Below are 27,519 nucleotides of genomic sequence, written 5' to 3' on the forward strand. Positions count from 1 at the left end.
TTTGATTTAAGGAGGGCTACCAGTATGAATTAGAGAAACTGAATTTTTAATGCACTTTTTACTTTCAAATGCATGCCATTTTGTAACTAAAATCACACTGATAAATACCAAAATTAATTTATTTCCTTATTCAAACTGTTGGCCTGAAAATCTCAGCAAAATGGTTTTAATGACTAGATTATAGAGTTTTGACTTTAGCTCACAAATTGTTTATGTACAACTAGATGTTCCAGGAAGGCTGAAGTATACTTACATATGTAGTTATTTTAACCCCCTTGTATAGGTTTTTGTTTCATTTCCTCTGTTACAAAAATGATCGATGAAGGTGATGTTTACACAGCAGGTGTTTATTAAAACTATCACACAATGGTGATTTAGTGCAATTTAAATCCGACCAGGTGCTTCCAGTGAATATCCAGGGTCAAAAATGAGTGTGTTGCTTTAACTTGAACCAGAAGCATGGAGAAAACATGGAGGCAGGTTTAGGACACATAAAAATGTCTTTACTGAATTATTTATAAATTAATAATACTACATAAGGAGTACATTATCTACTAAATAATCATTTTGACCTTGTACACTTTGGGGCATTTAAATATCATTTTATATATGAATAACAAATTATATTTATCGTGTGTCTGACAATAGATGTGTTACTATAATTAATCCTAATGATGCAGGAACTGATCTTAGCCCCAATTTACAGATAGGGAAACAAAAGTATACCTGGGTCAAAGGGCAAACAAGGCGAGGTGGGAAACTGGGACTCAGGTGGTTTGGCCCTTGGGCCTACTTTGCCATCATGCTGTACTGTCCGCACTGATGTTATTTTTTTAGAGCTGATTTTCATACCTATTCCTCATTTCATTTATATCAGTAATTATCAAGATATAAAAACAGAAGGTAAAAAAAGGTCATTTAGTGGGTTTTTATAGCGATTGTCATCAATGGATAATTTTGTTCTTTGTTCTCACCAAAATGAAAAGTACGGTTGTTACTATTGGGACAAATGCTCTTAGCATAACGTTTACATTAATGGTAGAAACCACAATACGCTGAGACCCGATTTTCCTCACACATATGGTGACAAGGTAAAATAAATGACCAGATATTTTAAATATTTATAATGTTTCACTAAATGTAAGAATCAGAGCATGATATATCCTAGGCAAAGCAAAACCGACAAAAAGAACCCCACCTTGCTTTAAAATAGGAAAGCGATATTGATTTTTTTAAAGGAAAGTTTCAGTAATGCATATACAAACATACGTAAAGGTTTTTGTTGTATGGCAGTAATGAATGGGCCATATGAAGCACATTAGTAGTTTTCAGCTCTCAAGGTTTGGGATATTTATCAACGCTCAATAATGAATACCGTGTGAAATACAAGGTTCAAAACTGAGAATCCAGTAAAAGCAACGACCTCAAATGTGTCCAACTTTCACCATCACTGTTACATGGATACCACCACCTTTCCCACCCCTGCGTCCACCACCGCTGTTGGCCGGTTCCCATTCTGAATTTCTGAAAGTGTAGTATGTGCATCTGTGCAGTGGCCCCCCTGCGCCCCCCTGACTCAATAAATACATCCTCTTTCCTCCAAGTCCTAACCATCCCTTAAAAAAATCCGGCTGCAAAGGCTGACAGTGGACACTGGTCTTCGAGCTACTACCAGTAGAGTAGTTCCCATTGTAGAACGAAGAGAGGCAAAGGTCTAACCAAATCATATAAAGAGGCTTTCCTCGCCCCTAAAACCAATGCGTCCACTTCCTCTCTACGGCACCACCACTCCCACCAACTGGTAGGCTGACATGTCTCTTGGGCCAGAAGAGAAAGCAAGAACAGGTCATGTACATTTATCAAAAGCTCCCACTAAGCCTGAAAGCACCCTGCAGCTTGTATTACAGCTTGTATTACAGCCTGCAGCTTGTATTACAGCTTGCAGCCCGGTCTTGGAGGCCCCAGTGTTTACTCTGCGACCTCACAATAAGTATCTCAAAAAGAATTCACCTGCGAAGTTCACCTTCCAAAGGCTAGAAATAAAAATAAATTGTCAACCCTCCCTCAAAATTAGATGCGTATGAATATTTATTTGTTCGCTGAATGGAATGTGAGAAATAGCAGTGTGCCTAAAAAGGATTCTGTGAAACAAAAATGAACCACTGTTTCCAAAGTCCTAATCTATTTTTCTCCTCTGTCCATATAACTCAACAGCAGTTTAATTATTGACATTCTTCAACTATCCAGAGCAAGATTAAAGTTCAAAATGCAAACAAATTCATTTGCATTTTGAAAGCATAAATTCAAAATAGTAACAGTAACACAATAAAGAAACTGCATGGCTGGATGAAAAGATTCTTGCGGCAAATACATTATGGCAACCCTCAATTCAATCTTCCTGATTAAATACTTACAAAGTAGATGAAGACACTCGCAGATGTCATCACAAACCAAGGACTACTATTAAATACAATGATTGAAAGATTGTTTAAATTATCCCTAGTAAGAATGAGAAATGTTGACACTCAGAGATCACATTCATTTCTATGGCAATAGAAGCCTACTCAAATTCAAAAATTGTGTCACTATAGAACATCTGGCACGGTGCCTGGCATATACAAGACACATGACAAATATTTCGTGAATGAGTAAGTGGTATCATTGAATTATCAATCAAATATAAGACATAATACAAAAAACAGGAACACTTTCCCAATCTGAAATATCAGAATTCAGATTATTAAAATGTCAATTTCCATAAAAGCTGCTCCTGTTAAGGATGTCTATTAACCTAATTTGAACCATGTTTTAGTCCTAAATCACAAAGACATCATTTTTCCTTTCGTCAGCTCCGGCACACTGTTTCGCAAACATGGCCAGCACCCTCCTGCCTCTGGAATTTTCCATTTGTTTGCCTTTGCCCCAGCTACCTGCATGGCTTATTTCCTCCCTTCATTTAGGACTCTGCTTAAATATTACCTCATCAGAGAGGCCTTCCCTGAGTGCATACACACGACAACACACACAATGATGTTTCCTTCTCTAAATCTATAGCCTACTTTCCTTCCCTTTTAGTCATTTCTCACCAATTGATACATTATAAGTATTCTTTAACTAACTGTCTCCTCCCATGAAGAATGCAAGCTTAATAAGAGAGGGAGTTAGCCTGCTTTGTTCACTTAGATTTCCCCAGTATCTAAAACAGTGCTGAGAATATAGTAGATAAGAATTGTTAGTGAGATGGATGAATGAATGACTAAACTTAATTTTCTAATTGTCATTGTTTATCTTTGTGAAAAAGCATTCTTCCAAAAAATCCTACTCTCTACTCTCATTTCTAAAAATTCCAGAGATTGGGCTTTCCTATTTGCAATTTAAACTATAAGAGTCATATACTTGTTATTACTTGAAAAAGGACTATCCGTATTTTAAATGCACATTATCTACACAAAAAAAATTGTGATGGTCAGTCATATCCATTTCAACCTGACCAGATTGCTGTATGTTAATTACTGCTGCTTATTAGGCCAGTGATTAGTTGTCAGTACGCACACATTGTCCCTCTTGTTTCTTCTTTCACAAAAATCTTGCAATTCCATTAGTCACCCGTGTGAGATAATATTACCATTGAAGGATTAAATTAGACATCACCAGCATTGTTTATGGAGCTTCTAAGAAAATAGTTCAACTGTTTGTCCCATCCCTTGATAGAAAAATAGGGACAAAAGATATTAAAAATAGTGGTCTACAAAGAAAGAGTATGGATTTATACTATTCCGTAATTGTGCCAAGAAGATCAGTTCTTGTCAAACTTTAATGTGCTTAGGAATCACTTGGGATCTTGTTAAATGGCAGATTCTGATTCCATAGATCAGACGGAGGACTAATTCTGCATTTTTAATAAATTCTCAGGGAATGTTGCTCCTGCTAATTTTTGAACCACCTCGATCTCTAAGAAATTCTCATTGTAACATTGTTAGAAGAATTTAAAAATGAATTAACAAAATGGTGATATAAAATCACACATAAGAGTCTGAGATATTGCATCGTTAAAACGCTCACTACAACACATTTATCTGACAAACTAGAACTACCTGGAAAAATTAATTCATTTGTTCATCCATTCATTCCTATATTCACATATGCGATAGGTCAGCTACTTCACTTGGGAGAAAACCCACTATTTGTTCAGCATCTCCTTTGCTCTGTTCACTTACAAAGGCCATCTCATTTCAAGACTGGAAAATACACTCGGGGGAAAAGAGATGAACCAGATTTGTGAGACATATTTTTCTCTCCAAAGTGTTGATGGTGATTCACGACTGTTTGCCATGTTAGGGCTTGCGTTTCCACCCACATACTATTCAGATCTCTCCTCCTGCTGATGTAAACCAGGATGTAACTTCACCTGGCCTCCTTCCTGACTTGCTTTCATTTTCTTCCTTCACCACCACCAAGGCTTTACTTTCCCCCTGCGTGTCCTAACCGCAATTATCAGAGAAGCTGATGGAACTTGCTGCGCTTATCTTGATGAGTCCTTGTAGAAATGTCAGGAAATCTCTTTTTCTCTCTGCAGGTTGCATTTTTCAATCAAATTAATTAGTTTATTCATAGAGAAGAAGATTTGCTGTTGTCCTTATGCCAGTTGTCTTCTCACGCTTCCACAGTTGGAAATTTTGACTTTTTCTTCTCTCTCCCTCACCTCCCACCATCCGAAGGGTATTCTCCAGCATAAAAGGAATCCAAACAAAGATGATTTCACCTCCTGTCCATAAGGTTGCCAACTTGAGGATGGCAACAGGCACTGTCCTGTTTTCATTATTTTATTTTAACTATGCGATCAGGGGCACTTAGTTCTTTCAAATTTCATAAATAAAGATTTTTAATTGACCGATAGCAGCTTATGTTAGTGCCAAGGCTACCTTAACAAACTTCTTTACTGCATTAGCTTCATCATCAGCTCACATCTATGAAGGTATCAGAATTGTAGTGGAAAGAAATTTATAGAATTTAAGAATCCAATGGAAATGGAGGAATAAGAGGAAAAAAGGAGGGAGAAGCATCTGCATGTTTATGTTTTTTACTGGCATTTCTTTATAAAGCGCACTTCTAAATATTTACGTTGCAAAATTTTAACTTCAAATGTAATTTCAATTACCTTGAACATACTCCCTCACCCCCAGAGAACACACCCAAGATCACAGCCTTTGGGGGAAAAAATCAAAGAGGCAATTAGAACAAGCTGGGGGAAAAAAAGTGAAAAATATATAGGAAGCAAATTATTAACCATTATGGTAGAGTTAAAATAATTAGCCTATGGCTAGTCATCTTATTTACAATGATGATCATTCTTTGCATTTTGTAATTATTTTGCATTCACGATCTACTTTTTCATACTCTATGCCAGCTGATATCTTCTCGAGGTGTGCCAGGTTCATAGAAGTGCTGCTGTTTCAACAATCAGTAAGTGAGAATCACAGAGGGGAAGTATGCAACCCCAGTTCACATAAACAGGTGATTAAGAAAGTGAGACCTGGGGGCGCCTGGGTGGTTCAGTCTGTTAGGCATCCGACTTCGGCTCAGGTCATGATCTCGCGGTCCGTGGGTTCGAGCCCCGCATCGGGCTCTGTGCTGACCGCTCAGAGCCTGGAGCCTGTTTCGGATTCTGTGTCTCCCTCTCTCTTTGACCCTCCCCCATTCATGCTCTGTCTCTGTCTCAAAAATAAATAAACACTAAAAAAAAAAAAAAATTAAAAAAAAAAAGAAAGTGAGACCTGGGGTGCTTGGGCAGCTCACTCCAGTGAGCCTCTGACTTCAGCTCAAGTCATGACCTCGTGGTTCAACAGTTTGGGCCCTGCATGGGGCTCTGTGCTGATAGCTCAGAGCCTGGAGCCTGCTTTGGATTCTGTGTCACCCTCTCTCTCTGCCTCTCTCTCTCTCTCTTAAAAATAAATAAACATTAAAAAAAAAGGAAAGAGAGGCCTTATCCCTTTGGCAAATCTGAGTAGATTTATGGTTAGGTAGAAATAGGAGCATTTTGTTACCCCTATATATTTTTAAATTTCTTGTTTGATAACTATTAACGGTTTGTGGGATACATAGTACTTCCTAGATGTGACCTGTATATAGCTAACATTTATGTGTATAATGCAAGGATACCTATTTCCAAAGCAAAAAGGATCCTGACTAGGGCAACCGCTCAGTTGCTTAAGTGTCCGACTCTTGATTTCAGGTCAGGTCATGATCTCACAGCTCCTGAGTCTGAGCACCGCACTGGGCTCTGCACTGACAGCATGGAGTCTGCTTGGGATTCTGTTGCCTTCACTCTCAGCCACTCCCCAGCTTGCTCTGTGTATCTTTCTTAACATAAATTAAACTTAAAAAGAAAGGATCCTGACTGTTAAAAAGGCAAAAAAATAACAAAACTATGTATAGCAGGAGTAGTTTATAAATTAACTGTTGGGCTAAAATAACAGAATATACTCGTGGCATACCACAACTACCACCTGGCACAAGACCTGTCATTTTTTACTTGGGTTACTGCAGTGACCTTATAACTGCCTTTCCTCTCCCAGTAGCATGACTGAGATGTTCTTTACCTGTCTCACCCCTACTTAAAACATTCTGTTGGCTTTTTCTTGTATGATAGGGAAAGATAGGATCAAATTGGCAGAGACGGAAACGTTGGGACCTGAGGTGGGGAAAAACACAGATTTTTGGAACGGTGCTGGGAGCGTTACGGCAAACCCCCTTGGACATAAGGTTCCTCTTCAGAATGTAACAGACACCACCTACTCCCCCTCAGGTTCCCCTCAGTAATCTGACAATCAAAATATCTAACTAAAATAAGTAAAAGCATAAAGCTTATGCTATAAGAGGGACAGTATGACCCTAGTCTGATTCCTCACACAATGGAATGGAGCCAATCATGAATGGAGGACCCAGCACGTAGAGTTATGAAGCCAGTGAGGGTAGAACCTGAGAAGGAACAAGGGAGAAGGGAAAGAGGGGGCAACCAGAACCTTATAAAACAAAGACCCTTGCCTATAGTGGGGGGTATTCGCTTTTAAATGCCCCATCTCTGCAAAGAGAGCTTTCATACTATTCTCACTTTCTGATCTCATACTCCAATAAACTTTGCCTGCTGTTCATTTTGTGTCCACCTCTTCATTCTTCCAAGCGGTGAGACGATGAATTCCAGGTACTGAGGTAAAAAAAAAAAAAAAAAAATCCTGGAACACTTGCACTTCCACTAGAACTCCAAAGCCCTTTTCTCTTACCCTAACACCACCATACAAGAGGGGACCCTTACCTCTCTTTTAACCCTGTCTCATACCTCCACTACCTAACCTTCCCTCCTGCAACTTTCCACTCATGCTGATCCTCGCTCCCTCTAACAAGCCGGTTGTTCCTTTTTTAGTGCCTTTGCATTGGCTGTTCCCTCTGCCTGAAATGTTACTCTCCTGGTTAACAAATGGTAGTTCCTTCTTGTCATTCAAATTCAAATTAAATGGTTAACACCCCAGAAATAACATTCTTGGATCACAAACACTAAATATCAGTTAGGAGTAAGTTTTCTGAGGATATTAAAAGGCGCTGTGATACGGAGATGCTTCTCCCACCTTTCATCCTCTGGGGTTCATTTTTTTAAAAAAAAATTTAATGTTGATTCATTTTTTTTTTTTGAGAAAGAGAGATAAAGAGAAAGCATACACAAGCAGGGGAGGGTCAGAGAAAGAGGGAGAAAGAGAAAGAATCCCAAGCAGGCTCTGTCCTGCCAGTACAGAATCCAATGTGGGCTCAAACTCATGAAATGTAAGATCATGGCCTGAGCCAAAACCAAGAGCCAGACATTTAACCAAACATTCAGGTACCTTTCTCTTGGGTTCTTTCTTTCTTTCTTTTTTTTTTAAAGAATTTTTAAAAGTTTACTTATTTATTTTGAGAGAGAGTAAGTGCAAGTGAGGGAGGGGCAGACAGAGAGGGACAGAGAAAATCAGAGGCAGGCTCCGTGCACTGTCAGCATGGAGCCTTATGTGGGGCTTGATCTCATGAACCATGAGATTCATGACCTGAGCTGAATTCAAGAGTCTGCAGTTTAACCGAGCTACTCAGGTGTCCCTCTTGGGTTCTTGTTGCAACAGCCTCTCTAGAGCTAAAGGAGATCTGGGACTTAAACTCTTATGACCAATACTTTGTCCCTAATGCCTGCAAATGTATCTGATATCTTGAGGTACTCCATTAATATTGTTAATACTTATGTTTCTGTGTGTGTGTGTGTGTGTGTGTGTGTAGAGTTTCGTGTGTGTGTGTGTGTGTGTGTGTGTATAATTATAGTACATATATAAATATATACATAATATATAGTTATAAGCTTATATGTATTCCCAGTTAGTTTTTTTTGTTGTTTTGTTTTTTACATTCATTAAAAGATAGCAACTTAAGAATCCTAGCATGGTTTCGGTTATATCTTATATGCCCAGACAAACTTTAATTATCATTCCTCTCATCACAAAATCTATGCTTAGGCAGGGATGACAACTTGGGATGGGGTCTATCCACACTCTGTCTATGGGAGGGAGAGATGAGAAATGCAGAATGATCCATTTTTGTTTGCTAGCAATTTATCATGCCTTCCTACTTCATAGGATGCAGAGGTTTGGAAAGAATAGGTGATGCTCCCTATGAAGCTCATCATCAACAAAGCTCATGAGAATAGAAAGTGAATGGGTAGCAATCTATAAAAGCATGAAATAAAACCTAGAATTATTATTATTTTTTTAAATACTGATGATATCCTATTGTCATAATTAGCTCTTTGGTTCCTTCAAAAAAATCTATTAAGAATCAGGTCCAGCACGGTTTGCATAATGGCTTATCTCAATTAGATTTTAATAGGTTTTATGCATGAATACACACAAAGTTAGGGAAAGTGATATGGAAGACTTACTTTTACAACCTTACAAAAGATTTCTGGATTTGCTTTGCAAAATCATACTTTGTGTATGGGTATTTCAGTAAACTGTCCAAAAATGACTGTGTGCTACAGGTGGTTCCATATTAGTGTCTCATTTTCAAAACTCTATGTTTTAGCAAAAACTATGCCAGCTAAGAGGCCGCCCTTGCCTTCCTAATAATCATTCCAAGTGCTTAAACACATACCAAAGTGCCCAAATCTTCCCTCAGGACAAACGTTTTTTTTTTTAAGTTTATTTATTTATAGAGAGAAAGAAAGAGAGAGAGAGTGCACAAGTGAGCAGGGGAGAGGCAGGGAGGGAGGGAGAGAGACGGGGGGGGGGGACCCCAAGCAGGCTCCACAGCATGGAGCCTGATGTGGGGCTTGGACTCACGAACCTATGAAATCATGACCTGAGCCAAAATCAGGAGTCAGACGCTTAACTGACTGAGCCACCCAGAGACCCCAGGACAAACTGGTGTTTTATGCCAATCTGAGCTAAGGACTGATGTTGTTATTTTAGCTTTTCCATCCTCCAGCAGGATGGGGGTAAAGAAATTACACACATACATACATATGTATGTATGCATGTTTGTGCATGTGTATGTGTGTAAATATGGGCATGTGCACTATTATCCACATATGTGTATCTATGCTATTATCTATCATCTAATAGTAGATATCCCTTCAAGACAGGCATTTTTTAAAGTAACCTTGCTTTTAAAACTGACTACAAATTTGGGATTTTAAGTTGAATTCACCTTTTCTTGTAACTCAACTCAAAGGTAATTAATTGATTAGCATGAACACTTCATGCCATATTGTCAGTCTTACCTAAAAAAAGGGATTGGTGGGGCACCTGGGTGGCTCAGTGAGTTAAGCATCCAACTTTGCTTGGGTCATGATCTCATCGTTCATGAATTAGAGCCTGCAATGGGCTCTGTGCTGTCAGCTCAGAGCCTGGAGCCTGCTTTGGATTCTGTCTCCTGCTCCCGCTGCACCTCCTCCACTCGCACTCTCTCTCTGCCTCTCAAAAATAAATAAACATTAAAAAAATTTTAAACAGGGATTGAGGGTTTGATGGGGGCACTTAGCCTCCAGGAGGGAATGGGAAAAGAGAACATAGGAAGGAGAAGACAGTGGTTCTACCATAGGATTTTAAAGACAAGCAAATTTTATCTGAGGTTACGTTAAGTTGCACAGATCAGTGAAAATAGGAAGTTGCTACCTGAAGAATGTTGAGACACGACCATAAGTAAGAGAGGTTCTGTATCTTATAATTTATGATAATAAATGGGGGGAATAAATGAGTCAACCCTTGGGCATGGATATGAGACTGACTCAATTATTAGAATATGGCTGTTGTAACTCTAACTTCTAGGGTTAGTTGCAATCATCAAAATGGGCACATCAGGGGAAAACGTCAGTATGTATACAGACTCATATCTCCTGGTTTGGAATACCAATATTTGTGAAAATTCTATCCTGCATATGCCTTATTTATTCTTTCAAAAGACAGGAGTTTAAAAATGTGTTTTCCCCCTCCCTATTGTCACACTATAATTTAGTACTGAAATAGCAATCTTCCCAGCATATCTAATGAGCTTCTTTGGTCCTAGTTTAAAGCTTTTAATCTTCATAAATAATAGCTAAGTAAACTTAAGGCGCTTGGACAATTTCTTTAGCTTAATGTATTCAAATCCACAGTTGGCACTTCATTTCTTTTCATTTAAAAATAAATCTATCTTGTCTCGATAGGCTCTACATGAATACACACACCTAACAATATAAATCAAAGCAACACATCCAGAATGATGAGATCTACTTGTTACCTTTATAAGAAACATGCCATTTTCACAAATATCTCAAAAATTCTTTTTTGATAAAGTCAATATGTATTCTTAAAATAATACACTACCATATAGTACTTGCACAAGGATTTCCAAACATAGATTAGAAGTAATTTTTTTCAAGAGGATTTCCATAAACACATGAGAAACTAATATTTTGAGAGCTTTTCCTTCAGAAGAGAAGTTTCCTGTCAACTGTGCCTAACAGATGATTTTATGTGCATGGTTTCCTGTTTACATTTCTGTTGCCTTCCATGGCCACATTTTAATTTTTGGAAAAAACTTAGAAAATATTAACTGCGACAACAATTTTGGCAACTTTGAGAGCAGAGTTCTGTAGATAATGGTTCTTCTATCCAACCTCTCCACATCAATCACAAAAGTGAAAAGCAAAATACAACAGACATGAAAATGCAATCTGAACATGCCCTAAAAAAGAGCTACATGTTCTAGGAGCAAACTGAGAATCCCAACTTAAATGAGAAACTGTATCAAAGTAATCATACAAGTCCAAAACTCACTATTTTTAGGAATTAAAAACAAAGACTTACTTGCTCTGTTTTTCCATGCTAGCTACCCTGAGGCATTCCCATCTTGAATTTAGGAGATTCATTTGTTCTTGTACTTCGGTTTCTTCATCTTCTGATAATTTCCCTGTTCCAATCAGTTGACTTCCCAGTTGTAGCACATTACCAACTCGTCCCTGATGAGATGTCAAATCCATCATGTACCCCTGACAGGAAAAGAAGGTGAAAAAGTGGGCGCTTTAGGTAAATCATTATGGTTTTGAAATTTATTATTTTTTTTGCAATTTTCAATTTGTAGCCTATGTAAATTATATTCCAGTAAAAGGATGTGAATTTTTATTTAAGAAAACCCAATAGCGTTTTAAATATGAATTAAGGGCAACTAGTAGCCTACCTCGCCTTCCACAGAAGCAGATCCTGAGATAAAGGATCTGTATGCAAGTGATGTACTAAGTAAAAGCTCCCAGAAAGACATGCAAAGGAGCCAAAGTAGCAGAAAATAGGACAGCAAAGGGGCGGAAAGCAAGTTAAGTGTGTCACTTCAAGAAAAGTCTCCCATGGAGGGCGGTGTAGCCTGATACCACATGGGTCCTCCAGAGCGTCTGTTATAACTCAGCATCACTTTGACCCAAGAGAAGGGAGCTGGGCTCTCATATCCCTGGCATGAGTCACTGGCAAAATGAGATCTCAGCAACTTTAAGTGTCATTCTGCAAGACAGAACTTTAAATGCAGGCTGTTGGAATCCCACGCCCATCAACAATGATTTGTTTCCATCTCAAAATAAAAGCTAAATTACCAAAGTACAAGGATCTCACAGAGTAACTGAGATAAAAAGAGGGACTTGTCATTATGACAAGTCATGTGCTTGGTTTCATCCATCAACGTTTTGCTTTACCTCGTGAGTATGAAATTGTTCTTTCACTTCTTCTACATCATTAGAAATCTCTCCTTGGGCTTGCAATGTGTCCTCAGCAGAAAGAAGCCATGAGAGTACTTCTTCTAAAGCTGTTTGGTAACTGTCCAGGGTTACCTCAGTCTCCATTGATGAACGGCCAATATCATCAGGAGTTTCCAAGTGCTGCACAATAAAATAAATTGGGTGTTATACAATGAGTATCTTTGCAGACTGTTCCAGTACATTACATGATAAATCGAATGAAATATTTAAAATGCTAGAAATGTCCACTTGCATTACCAGAGACATGAACAGCAGACACATACAATACCAAGTCTGCATTTTAACATCTCACAAACATACACACAAATTCTCAAATGGCAGTTGAAATCCACTTCAAATTAGTATTTCATTAAAGCTTTTCTGGATTATAGTAAAAATGAATTAATACATCATCTCTTCATACTGTATTTTAAATGCTACCAATTTTCAGCCATAGGTAACTTTTTCATTTTATATTTTCAATCATTTATACATAAACATTATTGGTATTATATTTACATACTTTTGCAATGGCATTAAAGGAAACATCTCTTCCCAAGAGAAGGGAATGAACTATTTCTGAAAATTTAAAGAGCAATAAAGTTATCGGGTTGAAAATAAATGAGGGAAACAGATGAAATTTAAACAGAAATACCTCATTCACACAACTGAAATTTCTAACAGTATGATGACTTCTATAAATTAAGCTTTTATTTCCAGAAGGCCATGGTTTCAGTAGGAAGGCATTATCTTAGAAGATGTAAAATATGAAGCATTTGCTTCCACATTCTTTTAAAAATGTTAATTTATTTTTCAAAGAGAGAGTGCATGAGTGGAGGGAGATGCAGAGAGAGGGGGACAGAGGATCTGAAGCAGGCTCTATGTTGACAGCAGAGAGCCCGCTGGGAGGCTTGAATTCATGAACTGTGAGATCATGACGAGAGCCAAAGTCAGAGGCTCAACCTACTGAGCTACCCAGGTGCCCCTGCTTCCATATTTAATTAGTAGGATGTTAAGTAAGATTCCCAACAGTTGTCTTGAAACTCTGAATTTCTGAATACAGCTGAGAACAACAGGTACATAGTCCATAATTCTAACGAGAAGATCCAGGCCACCTATGAAGGTACTGCTAAGAAGGAACCAGAAGACTGGCCCCACCACTTTCAGCCCATTACCTAGCGGAAGGTATAGAAGAAGTACAGTGACTGGAGAAAACTGATGGGGAAAGATTCTTTTGGAGTAGTGGGAGTACTAGGCATGTCCATACCTCCTCCCCACCTCAAGATAAGTAATGGAGACTTTAAAAGACTCACCTGTATATAACAGGTTAGTTTCCAGGATGGAACACTGACCTCTAAACCTGGTTGGGTGTTAGCAGGGATTCAGAAGCAATGGGACCAGTACTACCAAGTACCGGGAGACAACTCTTGGGGTAACTAATGTGTCCGCTGCTTTAATACTAGGGCAATTGCCAATGGTAAGAATTCGAGTAAATAAGAAAATGTGCATGAATTTTTATTTGGGTCAAGTACACTCATGGTACATTGCTGGGCTTCAAATATCTTAAGAAAGATGGCATTCAAGAGGGTTTCCTGCTGAAGTAGGGGATACAAACAAAGTGTTGACATAGTGAAGCAGAGCAAAAATATTGAAGAAATGTTTGGAGAGGAATCTTCTGTATACTCCAAAGACACTAAGCAAACACCAGGCCCTAACAAACAGGGTTCTGCAAAGGAAACAAGAGGCAGCATAGAACAACCAGAAGCTACTTGGGAGACTGCATGATCTTGTCTAGAAAAAAAATCCCCCCTTTTGATGGCTTTCCTCTGACAGGTCTGCCTTGAATTTCTAGTCCCTCTCAATGCTGGGCCTTATCCCACGGAGCTGCCAGCACCAACTTAATTGTGCTCTTCCAATAAATGCTCCTATTTTGAAACTTTATTATTAAAAATTTCTTCAACTATTAAGTCCTCTAAGATGGAGAGACATTGGGGGAGGGCTTTGTGTGATATTTCCATCAAATGATGCATTCTTCATGTGTTTCTAGAGAACTGGCAGAAATATGTCATCCTGATAGGTCAAGATCACCCAACTCTAGCATCTCGAATAGCAAAAGGACCCTGAGCACAAGTCAAGGCAAATTTCTGAAGGTCTTAGGGGTTTGAACAAGTTCCATGGTGTATCCTTTCTCTCCATCCCTAATTACTATTAATAACAGATATCAAAGTCAGCATTAAGAGGAGAAAAGTCACACAAAGGTAGCCTGGGAGATGTATGTAGTCAAGAGCAGCTTCATAGTTGTGCAACCTGAGCAGTGGTACAGTGCCCCAAGGCTCAGAAACATACCTTGCTTGTTTTAACTGTTTCCTGACACTGCCCTTAATAATGTTATCTTTGAACGTGGGTAATGGAAGAGAAGTCCAATAAGGTGACAAAGGAAATGTTCAGGGGAAGTAAGTATAATATGTGTGTTGACCCCCATTTGCATATAGTGTTACTGATGTGCCATGAGCATAAAATTCGGGTGGACACACACTATGCGGGGATGGAGCAACACTCAAGCCCGTCCAAGGGAAGTATGTCTACGAACGACCGATGGCACTAACAGCCCCAAGAACTCGTGCTTTCTGTTTGAACCAGAACTTGCTTCAAAGGCAGAAAGAAGGCAATTCTAAGAAAACAAGAATCACCACAGAGCCCTTGGATATCCCTTCTTTACTTGTATTTTGTTCCCATATTAGCCAACAATTTAGGCTGAAATTGAGGACACAAAAAGAAAGGGAAAGGGCAACCCCGGGTTCCTTGTCCTTTCAATCCTGCCTTACTCATCAGAATGATGAACGTACAGAATACGAGTAGAACATGCACCTATCAAGAAGTGAAATAAAAACAGCTAAGTTAGTTGTGCAATGTTTCCACATTAAGAATGAAATACATAGGCATGCACAAGCTACAAAATACAAATTGTATAGTGCCGGTGATTCTGCAGGAGTTAAATGGTCTTATATTTACATTTACAACCGCAATTGCACAATGTAACAATGAGCAATAAAACCCATGCTAATACTTTAAAATTTTAATTTTCTTTGTTCAGTATGAAGTTAAACAGCAAATAAAAAACACAATGGCAAGTCAAGAAAGAGAGACCATGGAATAAAGGAAAACAGCTTTATAGTTTAATTTTAACAGCACTTTCCTTCCTGCTCTTTGAACAAGGGGCCCTGTATTTCATTTTTCACTGTACTGCACATTGTGTGGCCAGCGCTGTGTGTAGGTGAAAAAAAATACAATTCAATTCTGAATATTTTGGCTTCTCTGGGTTACAGGTGAGAGGAGACGGTGCTTTATTATCATGTACGCTAGAGCGTGGTTGTAAAACCCAAGGGCTGTGGAGGCAGTGTTTGAATCTTGACTCTGGTCTGAGGTCTTATCACCCTGGGAAGGTTACTTAGCTCTATCATTAGCCTTAGTTTCCTCCTAAGTAAAACAGGAGCAGTGATACTTTCCTAATAAGATTGTGGTAAAAATTAAAGAACAGTATATCAAGTGTTTAGCAGAATGCCTGATCTTCTGTAAGAACCCAAGAAAGTGCATGATAACTGCAATTATTATGGGATTCTTATATGCATAAGAACCATTATGAAACTCAACCTACTCCACTGTTATCATCTTAAGTCACTGTCCAGATTTCAAAAGCCAAAAAATTATTGTGGAAAAAATGATCCGAAAAACTTGTAAGAGTAAGCATCAATTAAATTAAACCTTTACGAAACGTGAACCTTAACCTAGCTCCTACATCAAAGTTCTAAAAATCATTAATGATCTTGATTTCAAATGTATCTTCTCAAAATGATAAATTATAAACAACACTATTACTCAAGTAACACAATACATTTTACCAATGTACAATTTGGATTACAAAAGTAAACATCCCCACTGCTAGATAAGTAGGTAAAGAAGATGTGACATATATACACAATGGAATATCACTCAGGCGTAAAAGAGGTGGAAATCTTGTCACCTGTGACAACTCAGATGGACCTAGAGGGCATTATGCTAAGTGAAATAAGTCAGACAGAGAAAGACAAATACCTTATGATTTCACTTCTATGTGGAATCTTTTTTGAAAAGCAAAACAAACAGCAAAACAGAAACAGACTCATAAATACAGAAAACAAGCTGGTGGTTGTCAGAGGGGAAGCAGGGAGATGGGTACAAACTTCCAGTTATAAAATGCTTAAGTCATGGGGATGTGAAGTATACCACAGGGAATACAGTCAATAATATTGTAATAACTCTGGTGATAGATGGTAACTAGACTTATTACAGTGATCATTTCATAATGTACATAAATGTCAAATCACTAGTTGTACACCTGAAACTAGTAAAATATCGTATGCCAACTACACTTCAATAGAAATAAAATAAACACTTCATGATTTATTGATATTTACAGAAGCTTGAAATTTTGGAGACAATTTTAAAAGGCAAATCTTTATAGTCAAGGACACGAGGTCTAGTACTCATAAATTCTGAATCTCAAAGTTTTGTCTGACGATGTTCATAAAACAAAAACTTTGCAAAGACAGCCTTATTAAAGCTAAACTCAAACATGAATAAGCTGTGTAAAATAAAAAATAACTCAATTCATTATTATTTGTATGCATAAAATCAACTCTACATACATAGATGATTATGGTCAAAATTGTCATCAGGGCTCTGAGTAATTCCTTCTTTGTCTAGACAACTATTTTTCAAATTTGTTAGTCATGATTCATCAATGATTCATGAAATCATTTTAGTGGGTCATGACCAGGAATATTTAATGGGTCATGACTAGGAATTACTTAAAATTAACTCAAATTAAATTAATAAAACAAATATTAGCCTGTGTCATTTATATTAAGGATTAATATTGCTTTCTGAACTTTTGTTTGAGGTATACATATATATGTATCTATGTATATATGTGTACGTATATGTTCCGGGTCAAGAATAAAAAAGTTATTTTCCATAGGTCAGGAAAGAAAAATGGAAACAATTCTAGAATTTCAGCACAAGTAAACCCATGAAAGAAGAAATGTGCTTGAATTTTCACATTTGCACATTTTCAATAGAACCTTTGAAAGAAAATACATTCTTTATAAATCCATCTTTAACACTGGTGGTTCTGAAGCTCCTTGGGAGCTTCCCAGGTGTAGTCTAAAATTGATCCATCTGTGTGGAAGACAGAGAGAAACCAATTAAAGAGGCAAGCCACTCCAGATAGGTAGGTGGCAAGGGAAGTTGCATACAAGCCTTGTTTACATACAGACCTTAATGGAGTTCAGTCACATATACTGTCCAGATGGGCTCAACATTACATCACTCTCTCAGAGCTGCATCCTTGGGGCAACTCTAGGAGTGGGGAAGGCAGGTGGAATCATTCCAAGGACACAGGCAGGGGTGAGGGGACCTCCAATTGCCACGGTCCAGCTCATGGATCAAGGAGTAGTCATGTCCTCTCAAAGACCTCCCCCAATGAACAGAGAACTTAGAAACAGATATATGTAGACAGGCTAATACTTTCGGTTCCAGCTCCCCAAAACATGTATTTATTGCTACAGTATTTCATATTTTACCTAAACTTGTGGCTAGTTCATACATATCATGGCAGCAAAGGAAATTTTCTAGGAAATTTGATCTTTGCTTTTTATAGAAGACATATGCATAAGAAAATGTTACCAATCAATGCATGACTTAAGATGCCAGTATCATCAAATGGAACTAATTTTTTTTTTCCCTAGGCTTCAATCTTCTTTTAATTTCTATCTTTATCACAGTGGTTTATGTTTCTCTGCAGTAGACTGGGCAAATAATGATTCAGGTGAGAGGTATAACGATGGACGGATGGAACAATTCTGGCTGTTTTCAAAATTAAGAACATTAAAATTGATTCAACATTCTCCACACATTTTAGAGGCATAATGACTGTCCTTTTGCATGGAGACTTACAGATATTGTCACCTATGTTCCTTGAAGATGTTGCTATTCCATAAAGTGGAAGAGTATAGAGGAGGAAATGAAGTAATGAGGGAAGACAAATGAATGTATGTGTTAGTCCTGCAATGTCTAGGACAAATGTCTGGAAACGGATTTCCAGTGAGAGAAATTGTTGTAATAAAATATAGAGCAATAGCCTTGACACTACTTCATTATGTAACTTTTTTTAAACCCAGCTTACTCTCCGTCTAATCTTGAGTAAGTTGTTTAACCTCTCTAAATCTCAGTTTCCCCATCTGTAAAACAAGGAGAATAAAAGTGTATCTCCATAGGATTGGTGAAAAGATTATATGAAATGATGCAAATAAAATGTTAAGCACATTCTAGTTTCCAAGAAATGTTCTACAACGCCTGTATTTGGGGACCAATGTTCACTGAAATGGCAAATGACTTTTACGAGGAAACAGTTGAATGAGCTGTGTGTATTTTTAGAAGCACGATTTTGGCAATTCAAAGTGAGAGAAGTCATCAAATGGCTACATACAGGTAGTGAAACCAGCAATCCAGCAAACCACAAAGCTCTTAGAAAAATAGCTGGGACGTTTCCAGAGGGCACATCTATTACTGAGTACTTTTATATTTCTGTTGAAACCAACCTATTTTGGCAACTTCCCCAAATGCCACCTTAAAATGTGATAGGACTTTTAACCTGGATAAAAACAGTTCTTTTGTTCTTGAATGTGTAAACACTTCAAGAACATTTGAAAATGTTATCACTTAGCTCCCTTAAATGTGTCATACTTTTTTTTACAGTCAAGTCAGTGCATGGATAGTGAATTTTTTGGTGTATTCTATAATCTTTTTATTGTTCAGTGAAAGATTGCTGGAAAGCTAAAGGATTACAGAAGGATAACGAAGTGGTTCGTTTACTAAATAACAGAAGAACCATTCATAAGAACTAGGATTAGTATGTGGAAATATTCTTGCATCAGTTCCCCTGTGTTTCCTCAGAGATATAACATGTAAACCAGGGTATAATTCAAAGTATAAAAAATGATTGCAGAAGTGATTTATGACAAATTAATCCATCATGCAACACTGTACATGACATTCAATCTAATCATACGATCAAAGAGGTAATTTTTAATACTGCTTGGGCCTGAAATTCAGTTCAAAGTTAAACCCTAATGAGGAATTAGAAAAAAATTATGGTCTCCTGTTAGGGCAATATTAAAACAACAGTCACAACAACAACGACTACATCTATAAAAGCAGTAACAACAGCTGCCGTTATTTATTGGGCACTTAGTGTCAGTTAATTTGTTAAGCACTTAACGTGCACTGTATCATTTTTTACCACAACAAATCAGGATGACAGAGCACAGTAGGATGAGGGAATGGGAGCAGAAAAATTAAACAATATGCCAAAAATCACAAAGGTGATTTGCTGTTCTGTGACTTAAAACCAAGTTGTTTGGTTTACAAACACTTATCTTCATCACAATTTTATAAATCTCTATTAATGAAGAAAATGATTTCAGAGTCTGTGAAACAGCACTTTCACAAAATATCTTAATAAGACTTCTTAAAAATAAAATAAAAATGTATATTTATTTGTAAATATGTTTAGTGATGGATGTTAAGTAGACTATTGTGAACATTTTACAATATCATGAATCATTATGTTGTATACAGGTGTTGTGCACCTGAAACATAATGCTATATGACAATTACATCTCAATGAAAATAAATAAAATTATTAGAGGAAGTTATAGCTCAGGCTCATAAAAAAAACAAACAAACAGTTACTGAACTAACATTCTAACCCAAATCTCCTAGTCACCTAAGAAGGATTTTAATTTCAAACAGCAACTGTATTGAAAGTTGTCTTATGTCAAGTATATAAGATGAGTCCATTTATTTTTCTTTTTTTAATGTCTGTGTATTTTGAGAGAGAACACACAAGCGTATGTGCAAGTGGGAGAGGGGAGCAGGAGGGGCTGAGAGATAGAGACCGGAGAGAGAGAATCTCGAGCAGTCTCCCTGATAACATGGGGCTCAATTTCCTGAACTGGGAGACCATGAACTGAACCGAAATCAAGCGTTGGATGCTTAACCCAGTGAGCCACCCAGGTTTCCCTAAGATGAGTCCATTTAAAGAAAGCTAACAGGAAAGGTCAATAAGATTATGGTTCAGCTAATAAATTGTGTCTTGAAAAATTGTATGTATCTATGTCTTGTTTCTTTTCTTCACTTCCACAATTTCACAATCAACGGTTTTGAAACTACTAAGAAAATAATATCTGGAATCCACATTGCTAGTCGGAAATCAAATGTAAAGTCAAGAATAATGCTTGCAAGACTAAGACACTGCTGTAACACTGAAAAAGGGGACAAAGCAAACGCAGACAGGAGTGTGACATAGCCGAGGTGATGGCACAGACTCTCTTTTATAAGACAGAGGAAGATGCACAAAAAGTAAGTAATGTAAATATTTTCTAAAGGAAGACATGTGCCAAATCTACTGTTTGGACTCTATACTTTCTATAATTCCTATCACATGCCTTTCATTTTTGTATCAGTTAAGTTGATTTTCTTCACTATGACAGAATGTCTTGCAGAAATGATATATTGTGCTTTGAACACTCTGGTGAAGAAGACAAAAGAGGTCTATCATCATCTGTATACATATGTGTTATATCTATGTGTATACTTCTATTTTTAAGAAAACATTTTCCCAAAACCTATTAAACAAAAGGTTATGGAGCCAAGTATGAATCTTGATACCCAGAAACAAGTGTCCACTGCAAAGACTGCTGGTCCTTCAATATCTGTCCTCCTCCACTTCTTATATAGGAGAAAATATAGGTGAGCTATGGAGCCTGGCTATACAGAGTATAAACTATAGTTCCCAGCTTCCCTTGCAGTTAGGTGTGACACGTGACCAAATACTGGCGAGAGGAACGGGATATGTGCAACCTCTTGGTGAAAAGTTAAGAAGAATCAAAATGTTCTCCCCTTTGTAGTTTCCTTCTTCCCACAGCCTGTAATACAGACATGACGGTGAACGATCCTTGATGAAGTCAGTATCCTAGGGGATGACAGAGTATCATGGCAAAGAAAACGCTGGTCCCTGGATGGGCAAAGCTTTCTTACAAAGCCTGGACTAGCAAAATACTGATAATTCTGAAAGAGAAATCAACTTGTTTCTTAGATAGTCCATTACTATGTTGTCTCTGTTACTCCCACAATGCCTATATCCTACCTAATACATGAGCATGCCCTAAGTTTCTAGGAACTGAGATTTTATTATAAAGATAAATGTATTTCTAAGGGCTAATATGTGGTTTTAAAATAAACTTTCTACCATAAAATCATATGCCTCTCTGCTTAATATACTCTCCCTGTATGAAATGTATCCTCAATGAAGGTTCCAGTTCATTTTGTTTCATCATTTTTCTTTCTTTTTTATTCTTTTATAGAGTGAGAGTGAGCATTAGCAGGGGACAGGGACAAAGGGGGGAAAAGAGAGAAAGAGAGAGAGAGAGAGAGGGAGAGAGAGAGAGAGAGAGAGAGAGAGAGGGAGAGAGAGAGAGAAAGAGAGAGAATATCAAGCAGGCTCGACGGTCTGTGCAGAGCCTGACGTGGGGCTTGATCCCATGACTCTGGGATTATCATCATTTTTCAACCCATTTAACTTTTAAAAATTTCTTTCCAGATTGATTTATATAAGTGACATATTACATTGTGCAAATTTAAGATGTAACTACCACTGTAGCTTTAGCTAACACCTCCATCATTTCACATAATTACCATTTCTTTTTTTGTACTGAAAACATTTATGATCTACTCTCTAACCAACTTTCAAGAAATATAACATAGTATACACTTCTAGACATTACACAAATCTCTGTATTCCTTGAAGGCAGGAACTCTGTCCCACACTTAACAGAAGATACTACATACATATAACTAATAAATACTAAATGAATTTAATTGTTTTAGGTATCTAATTTTAATTTATTATTAAAACTCATTTGCTCTTCCAATTTATGGTCTTGTATAAAAGATGTTTCAACCAGTGATCATGTGTGGAAAATAAGTGTATCATGGCGTGAAGCATTCATGATTTTAAATATATATATTTTTCCCAACATTCCCTTTGACACATACCATGTGCCACATACCATTATTTCCTTTTCTTTAATTTATCTAAGTCTAGTTTTCAAAAATTTTTAAGTTGATTTATTTATTGAGTGAGAGAAAGAGAGTGAGAGAGGGTGCACAAGTTGGGGAGGAACAGAGAGAGAGGGAGAGAGAGAAAATCCCGAACAGGTTCTGCACCATCAGCGCAGGAATCGATGCGGAGCTCAAACTCGCAAAGTGTGAGATCATGACCTGAGCTGAAATCAAGAGTCGGACGCTTAAGTGATTAAGCCACCCAGGCACACCTTATTCTACTTTTTCATGTTAGTGGACATATATTACCTCTCTTAACTATACTATCTTTCATTTCTTAATTTTCTCTTTTCTTGATCTCCTTCTGAAAAAATTTGTCTTGGTTATTGTCATCAACAAAGTAATAGGATCTTTCATAGAAAATCAAAAAGGATGGAAAATAAGTAATCATTACTACAACAAACCCTTCTAAAGCAATGAAAGTTTAGAAAGAAAATAATAAAAGAGTTAAATAGATTTTATTTTATGTCTTTATTTTTACTTATTTAATCTTGAGAGAGAAAGAGAGAGTAAGCAGGAGAGAGGTAGAGGGGGGAGGGACAGAGAGACAGAGAGACAGAGAGAGAGAGAGAGAGAGAGAGAGAGAGAGAGAGTTAATGAATGAATCCCAAGCAGGGTTCCCACTGACAGCACAGAGCCCTATGTGGGGCTTAAACTCACAAACCATGAGGTCACGATCATAGCTGAAATCTAGAGTTAGACAGTTAACCGACTGAGTCATCCTGGCACCCCAAAAAGATTTTTTTTTGTCATTCATGATTTTATTTTATTTTTTTAATATGAAATTTATTATCAAATTGGTTTCCATACAACACCCAGTGCTCATCCCAAAAGGTACCCTCTTCAATACCCATCACCCACCCTCCCCTCCCTCCCACCCCCTATCAGCCCTCAGTTTGTTCTCAGTTTTTCCAAATAGATTTTAAACGTACCTAATATAAAAGATATGTCTTTTTATTGATAAAGTTTACAATAAAGTTTTTTTGATAAATACCAATAAATTCATATGTAAAACAGCTTTCTCAAGAACTCATCAAGTAGTTAATGCAGAGCACCCAGCTTAGTGATTTCTCTGCACACGTTATGTCATTTAATTCTCACAACAACCCTAAAAGAGGGTCCATTGCCCAGATGAGAAAATTGAGGTCACACCCATGAGGTGTTGGATGAAAAACTGGACCCTCAGCAAACCAACATCCCTTCTTGTCACTCTGAAGGGCTAAAGGAATATTATGAGATCCATGGATTCCAGAGAAGAAAGATGAACACAATAACTATAATAATTTTGGTAAGCTTCAATAATTTTATTTTATTTTTTTTTTAATTTTTTTTTAACATTTATTTATTTTTGAGACAGAGAGAGACACAGCATGAATGGGGGAGGGGCAGAGAGAGAGAGAGGGAGACACAGAATCGGAAGCAGGCTCCAGGCTCCGAGCCATCAGCCCAGAGCCCGACGCGGGGCTTGAACTCGCGGACCGCGAGATCGTGACCTGGCTGAAGTCGGACGCTTAACCGACTGAGCCACCCAGGCGCCCCAAGCTTCAATAATTTTAAAAGTCAACACATACAAGTAGGAAAACTCATACAAGTAGGAATTTGAAGAATTGGGGATTTTCTGAAAGTAACTTTAAAATAAGGCAGTTACAAGATATGTGAGAAGACCAAGTCAGTTCTTAACGCTATCCTCCTTAGTCCTAAGTTTAACAATCGTATCTACTTTCAAACATGCCTAATGCAAACATACCAAGTCTTACTTACTTTAATCAATCTTTTCTAAGTATTTGCCATCTCTTGATAATCTATTTGCTTCCCATATTAAATCTCATTTCTTTCATGGAATCAAGAATCTCATTCCATTTCACAGAATCAGGAACTTCCCACTGTGGATTATCTCTTCTCTGTCCAAGCTCTCCCCCCATCAAACTGAGCCTAGTGGGTTGGTTTCTCAGTCTATTGGACGTCCTAGCTAGTGTTTTCTAAAATGTCACTGCCTTCCCTGGCTCCATCCCCGCCTCTGTATGTGGCAATGTCTCAAAGGTGTCCTGGTGCACAGAACCAGCGCCTGCCCTCAGGGAACTTCAAGGGAGTCTCACTTTGGAGCAAGATAAACCTGAATTCCAATTCCTGAGGCGCTAGAATTTTGAAGGAGTGTGTGTCTGACTAAATAATGAATCTCAGATTCCTGGTACACACCTGATAATACATAGGGCAGTATGAACTTAGAAGGTATTATAAGGCTCACAGACAACATACACAGAGTTTTTATTGTCATTCCACATTACCCCTTTCCACTCAACCTTTACAAAATCACTTCCTTTTCTTCATTGTTCTTATTTAATGCAACACAGAATAGAGAAGTAACAAGTGATATCAACAAAAGGAGTCTGCCTAAATTTGAGACCTGAAACCATAAAACTCCTAGAAGAAAACATAGGCGGTAATCTGTTTGACATCAGCTTTAGCAGTATTTTTCTAGGTAAGTCTCTCAGGCAAGGAAAACATACAAACAAACAAAAAACTATTTGGTCTACACCAAAACAAAAAGCTTTTTCCCAGTAAAGGAAACCATCAAAAAAAAAAAAAAAAAAAAAGAAAAGAAAAGAAAGGGCAACCTAATGAACATAAGAAGATATTTGTAAATGACTTATCAGATGAGGAGTTAATAATCCATATGACTCAACACCAAAACGACAAAAGCAATCTGATTACAAAATGGGCAGAGGACCTAAAGAAGACAATTTTCTAAACATTTTTTTTGTTATTTAAGGGGTTTTTTTTATTTATTTTTTTTTCAACGTTTATTTATTTTTTTGGGACAGAGAGAGACAGAGCATGAACGGGGGAGGGGCAGAGAGAGAGGGAGACACAGAATCGGAAACAGGCTCCAGGCTCTGAGCCATCAGCCCAGAGCCTAACGCGGGGCTCGAACTCACGGACCGCGAGATCGTGACCTGGCTGAAGTCGGACGCTTAACCGACTGCGCCACCCAGGCGCCCCAAGAAGACAATTTTCTAAAGAAGACATCCAGATGGCCAAGAGACACACGGAAGGATGCTCAACATCACTCGTCATCAGGGAAATGCCAATCAAAACCACACTAAGGTATCACCTCACACCTGTCAGAAAGGCTGGAGTTAACAAGACAAAAATTAACAAGTGTTGGCAAGGATGTGGAGAAAAAGGAATGCTTGTGCACTGTTGGTGGGAATGTAAATGGGTGCAGGGACTAGAGAAAACTGTATGGAGGCTCCTCAAAAAATTAAAAATGGAAATACCATATAATCCTGTCACTTCCATCCTGGGTATCTGCCCAAAGAAAACAAGACTAATTAAAAAACACATCTGCATCCTATGTTTGTTGCAGCATTATTTACCATAGCCAACGTATAGAAGCAACCCAAGCGCCCATCAGTAGATAAATGGATAAAGAAAATACGGTGTATGTGTGTGTGTCTGTGTGTGTGCAATGCAGTATTTCTCAGCCATAAAAAAGAACAAGATCTTGTCATTTGTCACAACATGAATGGACTTACAGGGTATAATGCTAAATGAAATAAGCCAGACAGAGAAAGACAAACATGATATGATTTCACTTGTATGTAGAATCTAGAAAACAAAACAAACAAATGAACAAAGCAAACACAGACCTATAAATACAGAAAACAAACTGGTAGTCGCCAGAGGGGAGAGGGGTAGGGGAATGGACAAAGGAGATGTAGGGGATTGTGAGATACAGACTTCCAGTTATAGAACGAGTAAGTCATGGGGTGAAAGGTACAGCGCAGAGAGCATAACTTAATGGTATCATAATAGCATTGTATGGTGATAGATGGTAGCTAAGCTCACAGTGACCAAAGCATAACATACAGAGTTGTCGAATTACTGTCTTATACACCTGAAACTAATTTAACATTGTGTGTCAACTATACTTCAATCAAAAAAAAAGGGGGGGGATTGGTTTTATTTCAATTCTAGCTTATAAAAATATACAACTAAGTTAGCAAGCACACTTTTGTTAAGTAGGTCATTTTCCCTCAGACACAATGGTTATCTCCACTTCCTTCAGGTACACCAGCTACTTGGCTTATCCCTTCACATGTATCACTAAATTCTTTAGATTTTTTTCTTTATTCATTTTACATGCTTTTGTCTCCTTTCCTTGTTCTTGAAAGTGTGGTATGGTATATATTTCAGAAAAACCCTCACAGTAAGCTTCACAAGTGTAGAGTTTTGTTTTATTTTATTCACTATAGTGTCTGACAGATAGGAGAACATAACAGACTTTTGTTGAAATAATGAATCTCCTAGCACATACCTGGTAATAACTTCTCATCTCACTTTATATTAATATTAGGACATTATTTTTCCTAAGGGAATTAGATCATATCTGACCATATCAGAACATTCCTAAGGGAATTAGATCCTAAGGGAATTAGATCATATCAGACCATATCAGACCAGAGAGAAGAAAGAGTACATTTTGTTTATAGCACCTGCCACCTTACAAGCATACTATTTGCCTGCTTATTGTCTTCAAGGAAACATCCTTTGTTTAAGGCCTTTAAAGCTTGACATTTGCAAGGAAAATGCTAATGGTATTAAGCCCTGGGAAGACTCTGGGTAGATTTCATTAACAGGTGAAAATTCTGCCCTCTGCCTCAAGGCAAATAAAAGACCAGCAGTCTTCTACCCTGTAAGGCCAGGTGGACTAAAAGGTGCATGCAGAGCATCAACTGAATGCAGTGGGCAGTTCTTCCATTGTATCATTCGCTCCTAACAAGAGTGAGCATGCTTCAAAGCTTATACCTCAGGGTCTCACTGACAATGAAACCCTTTCATCTTAAGGTTCTGAGAATTGAGAAGCGTGCACATGCACGAGATAGAGATAAAAAAGTGTGGAACCTTTGGACAAGTTTTTATCTCTTGTACTAACGCTTCTTCTCATATCTCAAAAGTCAGGGTGGGCTACAAGATACGAGGAATCACTCCTGATGTAGTAAAGACACTATAAAAGCATTTTAGGG

The 27,519-nt window shown here is 37.8% G+C and overlaps 1 protein-coding gene across 3 annotated transcripts in view; it reads right to left on the reverse strand.

Moving 5' to 3' along the window:
- DMD (dystrophin) overlaps window positions 1-27,519 on the reverse strand; it is a 1,834,617-nt gene that overhangs the window by 1,457,198 nt on the left and 349,900 nt on the right. For all 3 annotated transcript variants that reach the window (XM_030304767.1, XM_030304766.1, XM_030304768.1), the window contains 2 exons: window positions 12,230-12,412; window positions 11,358-11,539 (listed from right to left, as the gene is read on the reverse strand). In XM_030304767.1, the coding sequence (XP_030160627.1) occupies window positions 11,358-11,539; window positions 12,230-12,412 (365 nt within the window). The remainder of the gene's footprint in view (window positions 1-11,357; window positions 11,540-12,229; window positions 12,413-27,519) is intronic.

The sequence above is a fragment of the Lynx canadensis genome, chromosome X (assembly GCF_007474595.2).
Source record: "Lynx canadensis isolate LIC74 chromosome X, mLynCan4.pri.v2, whole genome shotgun sequence".
NCBI lineage: Eukaryota > Metazoa > Chordata > Mammalia > Carnivora > Felidae > Lynx > Lynx canadensis.